This window comes from Pseudorca crassidens, chromosome 16 (genome assembly GCF_039906515.1).
Source record: "Pseudorca crassidens isolate mPseCra1 chromosome 16, mPseCra1.hap1, whole genome shotgun sequence".
NCBI lineage: Eukaryota > Metazoa > Chordata > Mammalia > Artiodactyla > Delphinidae > Pseudorca > Pseudorca crassidens.
Window position 1 is genome coordinate 73,532,705 of NC_090311.1, and position 13,960 is coordinate 73,546,664.

Genomic DNA, 13,960 nt, shown 5'->3' on the forward strand with positions numbered 1-13,960 from the left:
TCTGTTTAAACAGAAGACTTCTTTGGCTAACGCAAACTAATACTACACATTAAATAAAAATAACCATCTTCAAACTGATATTACACGTCAAATAAAAATAAGCACCTTCCACAAAATACAGCCAGTTATTTCAATGTAACCTCTTCTGTTGCTTAGTGTAAGTTAAAAAAATACTAAAAGGAAATTACTCACCTATCTATTGAAATTAAGTCTGTGAGGCACTATGTACCTTATTCTTTTATTTCCTTTTACCAAGTAAGTTGCTCATTTGACCAGGATTTCAAAGTGCTTCCATAAATACCACATTGGTACAGTACGGGCAGCAACAAACACTGTACTCAAAGAGGTAAAAAAAAAAAAAAAAAAAATCGTACCATTAACTTCAGTAAACCTACCATGAGATATTGCCTTGCAAGACAGACAGACTCAATGGTGCCCTGGAGGTAGACGGTGGATTTCTTTTGTGGATTACTGGGATCGGGAAAGTGGATCTGAGCACCCGTTCTCTGCATGATATGTTTGATGTTGCTTCCATTCCGACCCATCATAAAGAGATGATGCTGAGCTGCGATATCTAGTTGCGTGCTCACGGGGATAGCTGACGCCAAGCTCCCGGCGAGATGTTCCAATAGCATGGCAGTTCCTTCCTAGAAGAAAAGGGTGGGAAAGAAGTAGGCCTATACGGTAACTGTCCACGTTGAAGGGAAAGATGCTACTGCACTTCTGACAGCTATGGAAAAACTCAACACATTCTAAGAACCAGAATGTACTATGAGAAAAAATTCTGGAAAACAAATTACTTTTAAAATCCTTTAAAAATAAAACTTGCGTGATTTGTACACCTACAATGTTCGGAATTACCTAAACCACTTACCTTCACAGCACTTGTGTTATTCTGAGACCCTCGTACTATCACAGTAGCACCATACATTCGGGACCGCTGTTTAAATGACACTGAAATGTTGTACGTCTGTGATATGTGCTGAATAGAGGGGGAATTAGGATCGGGCACTGGTTGAAGAATTCCAGCAATCGGCAGCTCAAACATCAGCACCAAAGGAAGCAGCTCCTAAAATGGAATTACAGAACCCAGGGCAGATAGTTAAGTCATTGTACATTTAGAGATGTGTGTAGTTCATTCATTCTTTTCTGAAGATGGAATTTTAAAACATAATGCTTTTATTACAGCCACAAGCTTGGGTAGACTATATAAAGTTTTTTAAATGAAAGGAGCCTTTTGTGAAACCTGAGAGTTTGTAACTTAAGCTGCCTGTGGCATTTTTCCTCAGGCGTCTTTTTGATCATTTCAAAATCATCAGAGAAATCAAGCCAGATAAAATCCAGAACGTCTCTAAGAAACACCTCTGATACATTAATACAATTTCTGTCACTATTTCCTACATGTTGAACATATGATTTGGTTATAAATTGATAAATTATGGTATTTTTGTTGCCTTATAATGCAGACATCGCTGACATTGATTTACAGTACTAAAGGTAATAAATAGTTACCCGAATTCTAACTCGGGCCGATTCTACTCCTGCCGGTTGTCCTGCTATAGATACCTGCAAAAAAAGAAAACGCAGAGTTAGATTTATTGTACTTGAACCCACATCTGCTTTCCCAGTTATCTATACCCTCACTACTCAAAGTGTCGTCCAGGATAAAACAGCATCGCCTATCTGGGAGTTTGTTAAAGATGAGGGATCTCAGGCACCAACCCAGAGCTACTTAATCAGAATTTGGATTTTAACAAGCTCTGGTGATGTGTGTCAACGGAACAACATCACCTCCTGGACTTAGCTAAAACCTCCCAGCCCCCACGAGCCCATCCTGCCCTCTTCACAATTTCTCGTGTTCACTGCATTTTCTCCCTTTTTATAAAAACTCTCTGAATACGAGATGTGCAATGATAGTGCCACACTAAGTTCTCAAAATAATGAACTCCTTCACGCTAGTTGGCAAAAAAACTGCTGCTCCAACAGCCCTCTCCTGGGATCTCCTAGGCTTTCCTATGATCCATCAACTAAAGAATTACTCTTGGCGTTAGGGCAAGGGGGTGGGGCTCCAGGACAGTGCTCTCTCATGGGCCATGCCCATGCCGTATCAGCCATCAAATATTTTGATTACTGCTCTTGCTTTTTACCATGGCTTCCTATCTAGTTCTTTATGTATGTGTCCCACTGTCACCATTAGTCCCCACAGAGAAAAAACTATATCGTATTCATCTTTGTGGCCAACACAGTTTCTATATTGTGATTAGAGGAGAGAAAACTTCCAAATAACACAAAGAACACCATCTGTTCTTCAAGTACTGACAGCGTTTTCATGTAGACAGGTGGGTTCCATTTGTTTCCAAACACAAGAACGAGAAAAAAATGTGTATAAAACAGAGCCATAATTCAGTCAATGTGAGGAAGTCAGACACTCATACATTGCCTCTCAGAAGGTGCTCCAGGGTAGCCTGGAGGACCACCTGTGCGATGCTGCAGACAGAATCCCAGCTATCAATAGGTGCCTGGACTAGGCAAGCTTTCAGGTCCTTTCCTAACTCACATGCCTTTCCGAGCCTTTCATAGGGACTTCGTTTTATGTTGCCATGATATCCTTCCCTGTCTTCTACAAACCATTTAGAGATCAAGCATTTATGGCCCATCTACAACTCATCTCTTTAAAAAGGAAGAGCACCTTCAGTCTCCTTGGAGAGGGACATACAATCCCTACTAAATGCCATCTTCACGATTACTCTTTTGCTCTCATCTCCCAAAAAAGTCATGCATACAGAAAATTCAAGCTTTAATTTGTCCCATAAAAGTTCATGTGAAAAGACAAAGCACCTGGTTGCTTTTTTCTGCTTGATTATTCCTGTTGGAATCTGGAAAGTGGATGTGGCATCCTGTTTCTTCCATCACCTTCTTAATATTGTTGCCACCTTTGCCGATTACATGAGAATGTTCTGTATGTGAAACATCCATCTTCAAGGTGACCCGATTGCTCTACGTGGAAATAATGTATTATTTCTTGATGCATGAAAACAGAAGGAACAACTCCTAAAAACCACTTTTCCCCCAAAGGAATAGGACTAACTAAAAGTGACCCAGTGGAAAATCTTACATTTCTTAATAAGATCATCTTAATCTATAAATTTTTCAATTTCTATCTATTTCTCCTTGGCTAATAAAAAAGAAATTTCCATTTAAAGACAGATTTGTCAGAAAAAATAGAAAGATATACTTTTTACCAAGATAATTTTTGGGACAGTAGTATTTAAGTAAAATTAGGTATAATTATAAAAAAATTACTCATTTTTCCTTTAATAGATATTATTCATGAAACAGAATTCAAATAACTAAAAACAGATGAAAACAATTACAAGAGTGAATACATGTATGTTAGTAGAGACGTTGAACAATGATAGAAAACTAGAAATAACAATAAAATTCAAAATGGAATAAAAAAGTATTTACAAACATTTCACAACTTCTCTATCACCGTATGTCAGATTTTACAAAGTAGATAAATTATTCTTGCCGGTAGGAGTAAGAGTGAGGAAGATACCACAAAGTATGCATCTCTAGCAGTAAAAAGGCTTAAGAAAACCAATACGGAGTGTAAGATTTGTTAGTTACATTAAAGCAAAATGTAAAATTCTGAAACATAATGAATAATTATAGTCAGACTGGAATCCATGTATTTAATTTGGGAAAATGCAGTGCTATAAAATTATAAAGACTGAGATGAAATGTTTTCTCATAAAATTGATACTGAAATTCTTAAGTCCTTACAAAGTAAAATTTAAAAGTCAAATACGACAAGATGTTAAAAATATCAATAGGTTTACATTTTCTGAATTCTTAAATTTTAGACTTATATCCATTAAATACTTTGGATTTTAAACTTAGTTCTTCTTTTAGTTTATCCTCTAAAAAGAGAAAAAAAGATATCCTTTTTTGGATGTCCTAAAATATTTAATAATTATAAGGTGAATATTTCTTAAAAATTAAACAACAAAAAGGAACAGGAAAGGAAATAAAGAGGAAGAGATCAGAAACCATTTCAGTGAAATACCAGGTGGCAAAACATAGTGGTTAAGAGCCAGACAGCCTGGATTTGAATCCCACCTCCCCACTTTTCAGCTATTGGATCCTGTGCAAATTCCCTAACATCTCTGTGCTGATAGTTATAAGGATTAAACCAATTAATATTTGTAAAGGGTGTAGCTACGTGCCTGGCATATAGTGAGTGATTTGGACGTGTTTATTAAAATAAATTCTCACAAACGAGTATACATTTTTACATATTTTAATTTCTCTATTGTCTCTCTCTACATATACTTGTAGAGAGACAGAATGTACAAGACAAATTGTGAAATTTCATGCCATCACACACACAGAGCTATACAGAAGATTATTCTGGTTTTCTACTGATATCGTAAAGGTAAATATGCTAATTCTTGCAATCTTTATTACTTGTCCTATACTAATCCGGGTCAATATTTTTTAATATATCTATATCTGTATGGGGGGGGAGAGAGTATTATTCAATTACCCAGCATGAGAGAACCTATTCAGATTTTAAACAGAACTTTAATCCACTGTAGAATCACACGTGCTTATTTCAAAACCCACCATTACTTTCTCCTGGTTTTTCTTCTCCAAATGGTTCTTTCACAACAGCATGAAGTAGCCCTTGCAGAGACAAGGTTCTGACATCTGAGTGTCCTTAACATTCACTTACTTTTGTGTCTAAGACAGACATGATCATTTCCTTGGCTTCCTTAACATCTTCTTTCTTTCCAGAAACCTTAATATGAGGATCTGTAAGAAATCAAAGACAAAGGACTCATATGAAGCTCCCAGGCTCTGTTTTAAAACTGCTGTTACACTATAAGAAAAGAGATTACATAATAAATTTAATATTTGATTCATTCTAGGTGTGTCGTCACTGTAATAAAAACAGCAATATGGAAAATACCCAAACCGTACATTTATCGATGCTTTTTTTCCTTCTGAACGCTGGCTGACCTATTTAAATTTAATTGCAAAATATCATATAATTATTATTATTATTTTTTTTTTTTGCAGTACGCGGGCCTCTCACCGTTGTGGCCTCTCCCGTTGCGGAGCACAGGCTCCGGACGCACAGGCTCAGCGGCCATGGCTCACGGGCCCAGCCGCTCCGCGGCATACAGGATCTTCCCGGACCGGGGCACGAACCCGTGTCCCCTGCATCGGCAGGCAGACTCTCAACCACTGCACCACCAGGGAAGCCCTATATAATTATTTTTAAACGAATAAAGAATCTATAAATTCAGTTTATTAATTCATCTCTTGCTACATTCCAGGCCCTGTTCTAAGGCTTGAAATGCATGGACTCATTTACTCTACACCACAGTTTTGTGAGGTTGTTTACAGAGGAAACTAAGGCACAGAGCAGTTTAGTAACTTGCCCCTAACTTGCCCCAGAAAACCATTCAGGGCTTGTTTACTGTAATCCAATGTCTTCCAACTCTGGATTCATACTTTAAACCATGTGATAATTTAGAAGATATTCTTACCAATCAAGGTTAATAGAAAAAAACCTTAATCTTCATTCAGGAATATTGAACATTTATTCAGAATTAGTACTACCTGACTAAATGTCTGCTATGTCTATTGCTTATTAGTGCCAGGGAATGTTGCACAGGAAAGCATTCATTCATTCAGCAAATATTTTCTGAACCTCTACTATGTACCAGGCACTATTCCAGGGGCTGGGGGATATGTTAGTGACAAAAAAAGACCCTTGTCTGCATGAAGCTTACAGTCTTGTGCAGGGAGGCAAAAATCAATCAAATAAATAAATGACCTAGTATATTAGAGGGTAAATATTATGACAAAAAGGAAAAGGAGAACAAGACGAAGGATCGAGAAGACCAGCTGTAGACGGGGCAGGGGCATCAGGCCACACTGAGAAAGGAAGGCTTAAAGGGCGGGAGGAGGCTGGCCGAGCTCTGATCTTCCAGGAGTAGGAGACATCAGAGCCAACGCCTGCGTGGGGACGTGCCTCTTGGGTTCTCTCTTGAATCAGGTTTTCAAGTCTCCCCAACTATCTGAGTGTTTTATTACCCCACAGGTCAGCCTGACAGAGACCAAGACCATCCTGGGGGGTAAGCTGAACGTTCTATGCGATTAGCTTTAGTGAGAAAGCTGAGTAACAGAGAACGCATCATCATCTCCACCACCATCGTTAATAACGCCAAGCTTACTGACTGCTTACAACATACTGCCTTCTCTGCCGAGTACACTTCATAGACTCAAGTCAACGACAGAGTCAGCCAGTGTTTGCTGAGCAGCTTTCACAATTAGCAAGCAGTTCTGCCTGAGTCCTTCTAAACCAGGACGAACTAGGATAAGAAAGTAAACTGACCTGGTGTAGATTTTATCGAACTTCACGTGCATCCTCATATTGTGATTTAACCTACCCATCTCTACCTCACAGTCATCAAGGCCATGACCCATAAGGTGTGATTGGAAGAGAGAGGGAGGGAGAGAGACAGAGAAAGGGATGAAGGATGGGAAGAGGGAGGAAACCATTTTCGAAAGCTCCCCGTTCTTAGGACAGGATGGGGCAATCCTCGTCAACAAGAGTGCACGTGGAGCCTCAGAGTTCGGGAACGTCTGGCCTCCTGGGGAGGCCTCCCAGCAGCAGGGCCTAATCGGAGACGGTGCCCTCACCTCCGGCCCCCGGCCTCTCCCCAGACTGTGTCTCCTGGTGGCTGCTCCTGGCTCAGGCACTTTTCCTTAGTCTGTTCTTTAATCCCTCCTTCTGACAGTTGCCCTGTCAAAGGGATGTTGTGAAGATCAAAGACCTTAATGCTGGTTAAAACTTTCTAAAGTGTTTAAGCATCAGGTATTACGAGGCGAGGGGCTAAATAAACGTAGGGCAAAATGGCTGTCCAACCACCACAAGCTGGGAGAGCCTCCGCGCTATTGCTGCACGATGTGGCATCCGCCTGCTCCTTCGGGCGTCCTAACAGGGACCGCCTTTTCTGTGCAAGACTCTCGCCAACCTTAGCATACTTAAGTAACCAAACATTCTCTTTAATAATTCTTATTATATCCATTATGGCTCCTAGAGGCAATATTTACATAAAGAGCTGTCTACATTCAAAATTTTGGTCTCAACTCTCTTGAACTTTGGTTTGAATTACTGTAGGCTCTGACATTAATGTCTACCAGAAATGCTCACTGCTGCAGTGGGAGATTAGAGCTCGGTGCTGCTGTAGTCCAGACTCACATGTCTGCTCATCAGACTCACTTGTAGCACTTACTAAAATATAGGTTCCTGGGTCTCCAGGACCTGGCAATCAGCATTTTATTGTTTTCCCAAGTGATTCCTAAATCAAGAATAGGACACAGCAGATCAAGCCACATAAAACGTGTAACTGTAATCTCTTACGTATCAGCCAAGTATATATAACATAAAATGCTTCTATAGGAAAAAAATGTATTTTCTCACAAAATAAATTAACACTATGTACTGAGTGGTATGATAATCTGAAAACCTATTACTTTACAGGCTGGATAATCACATTAAAATTCCTATGCATCTGTAGAGAGACAGGAAACCTCAGATCCAATTTAAGAAGGAATTTGATTTTCCACCATCTCTGCATCAAAGGAACAATAAACAAAATAAAAAGCAAAAGACTCAATTAAAATAGATGTATACATGTTATTTCAAGGTGAAACAGCACCATCTAGTGGCCAAAAATATAAACTATCGATGGACACGAGAGAGACAGTAGTCACCAACAGCATCAAACTGTCTCCAGGACCCAAATCAGCACTCATTTGGAAAATGGTGCTTTAAATAATCAAGTCTCGTAAGTACAGAACAAAACATGACAAAATTCCGGTTTAGATTGCTGAAGTAGCCTGTAGTATTGTAGTTTTCATTCCCTCTTTGCCCTTGCTTAAAAGGTATCTACAGGATGTGAGTGGGCTCTTCTTCCAGGTTGAACTTAATGCGCTCATCTCAAATCCTGAAATACTGTTCTCTGCTTTCAATAAGTGCTACAGTTTACCCTTCAAGCTTGTCCATGTAGCACCACAAGGGACTAAGGTTTCATTCAGACCCATTCTGGAAATACTTGATGGAGAGATGAAAAATCAAAGTATGAACTATATTAATAAACATAAAAACAAGGAAAAGAACTGTTAGAAGATGGTGGAGAAACAGGAAATAAGTAGGCAGTCTCCTCCTCCCCAAAATTAACTGCTTTGAAGGACAACTCTGATTTGGGCATGACAGTTTTAAGACATTGCTCTAAAAATAATATTGACTGCTGTTGAATCAACCCTCAAGCTCTCTGAACACAGGAATTGTCTTAACTGGTTTTGTAACTTCCACAGTTCAAAATAAGTAGTAGATACTCAGTAAACTGTTGTGGACTAGATTGATGGCGCCCCTATTTTTGGAGATGGCAAAATACAGAGGGAGGAGCCCCAAATCTGTGGAAAGAGCTAAACCTCACAACCAAGGTGACCGTACGTCCTGCACTTCCCAAAATATTCCCAATAGTTTGAATTTCAAATATTCTGATTTCAGTACCTCTATAAAAATACAGAGAACTGTCAGATATTCATCCAGATTTTGGGTTTTTAGATTCCTGTCCCATCAACCTGCTCTCATCTCTCTGGTGTCATCCTATGAAGACCAGACAGTGATCCAACCTTCAATAAGTAATATGAAGCTGTACGGACATGGGTATGATATGGGTATTTTATATGTGTACCCTGCAAAAGAGCTAAACCTTTGGGCGAAAAGAGGTTTTTGTATGACTCCATGTGGAAATTCATAAGGACTTGGTAAGGCAACAAATGTTTTCATAAGAACATGCTAAAAACCGTATTGTCAGAAAGATAAATATTTCAAAGAGTTGGGATGTTTATACGAGCTTAAATTATGGTTTTAAAAGATTATCTCTTCAAACTCTGGTTTCTCCTCTTCTGGTTTTCTATCCTTGGAAACATTCCCATTCCTGGAAGCATTAGTGAATATTTTATTGTCTTTGCCTTCCCTCCTCAAGATTAAATATCCTTTCCGTTTCATTCCTATCCCACAGCAAAAATCTATAGAGAATACTCATGTTAGGCATTTCATTGTATTTATTATGCTACAGAAAGTAAGATACTACTGACACATGATGAATTTAAGCCATCAATGTTTCACCAATGATCTATTTGTAACTACTTTCCTGCCTCAGAAAAATTCAAAGCAATGCTTTCATTCTCAGCATGTTCTCTTGGAGAGAGAAAATAATAGAAAATCCCTTGTTTGACTAAACTCACTCCTCCCACCCTCAACACCCCAAAACAAAAGACATCATATCATATTAAAATTGGTTTTTTTGTTTATGGGGAAAAGTTCCGTATCATGGCCTAAAATCAGGATGGCTTTTGGTACATTTATGCATATAAACAAAAGTGTCAAACTGGCCTTAAATCCATTAAGAAGAGACCACTGGACAGAATTCACTTTCTCCTGGCTTGGAACTCTTTTCACTTTTATTTCATGTTCTTCCTAGAGAGTCTTAGCCTTTAAACCTGTCTAACCAAGGACACTGGCTGGGGCCAGGTCTGTCAACACTGTTAGGAGTGGTCAGTGTTGACAGGCAGAGAATTTCAACTTCCTCCGAAATTCCCTCCAACCACTGGGACTATATCCTCCGCTGGCAAGTAGTATGGCCAAATGTTTTATGTAAGGAAGACTCTGGCTTTAGAGTAGGAATTCTGTCGAACAGCCAATATACATGGTCTCAGAAAAATCCCCACACATCTCAAGGGCACTGGCTGACTTGGATCACATAGGGAGATGCTAGGAAAAGAGAGCAGATACCACAGAGAAGGGATTAAGTTTCAGTATCTTCTACCTAGGCTACAGATTACCTTCATGTTGTGGGGAGAATACGTGGATTCTACTGCCATAATACTAAGTTCTGAATTCCGATTCAGCATAAACAAGTTTTGTTACCTTGGAAAGATCACTGAATCTCTGGAGTATACCTTCTTCCAAAAAAAAAAAAAAAAATGAGGGAGTTTGATCAGATCATTTTTACACTGTCTTATAAATCTGAATTTCTTTGGTGTAAAGCAGTACTATCGGGTTCTTAACTAAAACTAACCTCATAAACAGGTGTATTTTCCCTTTTCTTTGGTATCTCATGAAGTGGCTCACACCAAAGACACCACCGTCTAAATGTTTCCAAGAACCTGAAGATGCAGGGAGCCACAAAAATGTGTCTGAAATTGCAACCTGCTTCTAAGTGGAGGAAGATGAGCTTCACAGACGGCAGCTCAGGCTTTCCTTTTGTTCGGTGCACCCTAGGAATGTGGAATTGTGTATCAAAGCAGGTGAAATTCAGTGCTCACCCCACTGCCACCTCCTGCAGAAGGTGCTTGTAGGCACATAAGAAAGGCAGTGACGACCACAGCGGGAGATGGGATTCTACCTCAAACCCTACTGAGCCATGTCACCATTCGAAGTTAGACGCCATCCAATACGTCTGCTATTTTGATCACTTTTCCTTTAGGCTGGAAAGTCGCTTTGCTGATCAGCGAAAGTGAACTAAACTTACAGTCAGCTGGCCACAGCCCTTATTTTTCTGTGAAATTAAAGAGTTTCCCTCTAACTTCTTGAGAAACAGGCTTTCCTTTTTAGACAAAAATGTGATACGGGTCAAATAACATAGCAATATCACTTTTTTTGAAGTAAAGATATATATTTTATCAAGAGATAGGGAAAACCTGAACTGACTCATTAAACCTGACTGGAAATGACTTTAAAAGAACCTAACAGAGTAACAGGAAATCAATGCACTTTAAGCTTATTTTGTAGCCAGTAATACAGACTCCAGATTATTTCAAGGAATGCTCCTTTGACAATAAGAATTCCAATAAACTGAGTTAGAATAAAAATAAAAGAGCAAGGAGTATATTTGGACAGGGGGTGGAAAAGCCCAAGCTCTAAGTACTTAAGGCAAAATGTTGGTGGACAGCCGTAACAGTCAAATATTATAACTGGGCATAAGAGGAACAAACCCACCTGTTGCAGGCATTCCCTAAACCCACCATGCTGCTTTAGGATATGGCGTAAGCTCATCCTTATTTACTTTGTTTTAAAACAAAAAATTAATCTCTTTACTACTCAACTAGAAGAGAAGAGGGATGGACAGTGAGACATGAAAAAGTAAATGTATTTTAAATTAAAAAACCTAGTTTTCACAAGAAAAAAATATTTCCACTGGTACCCACCATCAGTTTATATACCATGATGCCCCTAGACAACTTCCTATCAAAATGCCATTTGGAAGAATGAAACAATACTCAACAGAGAAAGTGCATTCCGGACTTTACGGTGGCACGAATGACACAAGCAAATCAAAAGACAAGGACGTATGGCAAGTTCCTCAAGCCAATTTTCAGTTCAACTATTCGGCAATGATTGGAATGAAGTGCCCTCATCACTGTGGTAATGAGCACTTCAAGCAAGTTCTTGCTGAGCACAAGGAAGGGTGTGTTCACATACCAAGATGGACCACATGGACTCTTTATCAAGTTGGTAGGAAAGAGCTATCAGCCTGAGAAGATCCAAAGCTGGCTAGAAGATATACAAGAGCTTTTGCGGATGAAATACCAGCATTTCCAACAAAATCAGCAAGAAAAGAATTCAAAAGACAACAATAATGCTGTTATAATCGTTCTCTACTGCTGTTTCAACTTTAGGAGTAAATAAGGCATAAGAGAGGAAGGAAGTATACCAGGCACCTCTTTCTTTTCTGTTAAGATTTCTGTTATGTGCTTTATCAAAGCTATTTATTTAATCAGAAAGAGAGTTTTAGGAGCTCAGTAAAAACGCAGAAATAATCTCAGAGAAAACTAACGACATGCAAACAAAGTATAAAGCAAGCTCGAAGCATAAGAGATGAGAAAATCAAGGACAGATGTATTTGAGGAGTCTGAGCACTGGGAAAGGGTTACTGTCCTTGTTTTATCAACTCCCCTATCTTACGCAGTGTAACCTGAACTGCACGCGTAACTGCAGAGTTGCTGTTCAGGTAGGGCGAGGGAGAAAAACTCCAAAGCACAAGAGAAATCTCACTTTGGAATATGGAGGGTAAAAAAAGAAAGTTAAAAACACAAAGCCTAACTCAGTTAGTTTCCTGAAGCCTTTGGCATCCGAGCTCTATACTTCAGAAGTAAGTAAGAGGACTCTGAGAAGACAGAGGAAAGGAAACTAAGTGCCAGGAAGAGATCTGGAATCGTGTGAAGCGTTGGTACATAACAGGTCTACAGCACGCATGAGCAGTTCTTGGTTACTCCGAGAGAGAACGTTCACATTTGTATGGACAACTCTTGTGACAGCAGGAACAAAGCCCAAGCCGCAGGGCATGACCAAAGCAATAATGCAAGGACCCGGGAGGAGGAAGGGGCATGTAAAAGAGAGCCGGACTGAACACCGGCCCTCTGGAGTGCAACTCGAGTTCCAGTCCGATACTCAGTGGTCCATTTGATAGAAGAGGGAGCACTGAAGTGGAGACGGAGGCTTGTGGCAGGATAAAGCATCCCCAGGAAACTGCATTGAGATAAAAGCAAGTTATGCAAGAATTTCTCAGAGCCAGAAGTGACTAATCTTCATTCTCTCTCCAAGGAATACTGATGATCACAGTGTACATGGCAGGTCCCAGCGGTACTGCCTGTGGTCTAAAACCCAAAACTCTGTAATCTGTGGCCAGGGCAGACTGTTCCATCTTACAACAGCTGGGACCCTTCGTGCAGTCTTAACACATAGCTGCTAGTTGCAGTCACAGAAAAGTAACCATGCATTGAGGAGTTCACACACAGTCCATGAGGGAAGTCCCGTAAATGAAGATGTGACCCTGTCACACCACATACATGGTCTCTTTGTTTTACTTCTGGCCTACTGAGAGGAGGAATTTAAAAAACAGAAACGGTCTTATGAAGACATTTGAGGCACCAATTAAGGGTTTACATAAAAAACAGCAAAACTCTTACGAGTTCAGTTCTAAAAATAACTTACCAGCTTGAGGGTGGCATTAAAATTCTCCACCTTTCTCATCTGTGTTGTAAGATCTAGTGAGGAAGTTTCACAGAATGCACTGAAGGGAAGTTAATTAAGGGTTCATACAACTCTGGGTGTTAAAGACTGTTTCAATCTTGTTCATGATCTCGAGAAAGTAATTCTCACACAAACTGAAAGTACCTAATATTTGGTAAATAAGCTTGAAAGAAAATTATCTGGAAAATGCCTATCTACCAATCCCTTCTTCTTCTTCCCACCTTCTACAGACAAGCTGAACAGCTGATTGTTAGTTTTTTATGCACACACATTGAAACAACAGTCATACCCCTGTCTACAACTCAGGATCATTCTGTATAGTGCTTGTTTTTCTCATACTTTTTTGGTAACTGTTTCTCAAGTAAGTAGGAACCAAGGGTCTTAATCTCTCAGTCCTAAGAGATTTCTATCTTCCGGGGGGAAATATAATTTCAATTATCAAATAACTTTAAAATGGTCCTTTATTATTCTTAATAAAAATATCTAAACTTACCTTGAGGCCCAACAATTTCTAAATCAGGATTCACTAAACATTTATCCAAAGGTAATACTCCTGCTTAAATATCTTAATTAATGAAAAAGTTGAAAGTTCAGTATTTTAAAACTGGCTTGCGTTTTGAGAGCAAGAATGTAGGGCCTTCTCCCCCAAAATCACAAAAGATAAACATCATCTGATAAGGGTGACCAATATGTCCTATTTTTTCTAGCAAGAAATTTGATCTTCTTAATTTGTTTCTATACAAAGAGGTCCTCTAGAGCAAGGGGGAAAAAACAAACAAAAACAACACTAATTGTCCCACAGGAAAACGGGCAAAAGATGTGGATAAATAATTTAAT

At 39.3% G+C, this 13,960-nt stretch overlaps 1 protein-coding gene and 1 long non-coding RNA gene across 21 annotated transcripts in view; one reads left to right on the forward strand and one right to left on the reverse strand.

The window, feature by feature from the left end:
* Window positions 1–13,960, forward strand: part of LOC137209341 (uncharacterized) — a 438,438-nt gene that overhangs the window by 423,910 nt on the left and 568 nt on the right. Inside the window, exon 8 of one of the 3 annotated variants that reach the window (XR_010935993.1) lies at window positions 5,086–5,242. The exons of 1 other annotated variant lie outside the window; for it this stretch is intronic. This is a non-coding gene — a long non-coding RNA (uncharacterized lncRNA). Of the gene's footprint in view, window positions 1–4,341; window positions 4,571–5,085; window positions 5,243–13,960 lie in introns of those variants that run through there. One more of the 3 variants, XR_010935994.1, reaches the window with a different exon arrangement.
* BICC1 (BicC family RNA binding protein 1) overlaps window positions 1–13,960 on the reverse strand; it is a 302,473-nt gene that overhangs the window by 45,908 nt on the left and 242,605 nt on the right. For all 18 annotated transcript variants that reach the window (XM_067710906.1, XM_067710905.1, XM_067710904.1 and 15 more), the window contains 5 exons: window positions 4,739–4,818; window positions 2,839–2,997; window positions 1,513–1,566; window positions 875–1,069; window positions 396–647 (listed from right to left, as the gene is read on the reverse strand). In XM_067710906.1, the coding sequence (XP_067567007.1) occupies window positions 396–647; window positions 875–1,069; window positions 1,513–1,566; window positions 2,839–2,997; window positions 4,739–4,818 (740 nt within the window). The remainder of the gene's footprint in view (window positions 1–395; window positions 648–874; window positions 1,070–1,512; window positions 1,567–2,838; window positions 2,998–4,738; window positions 4,819–13,960) is intronic.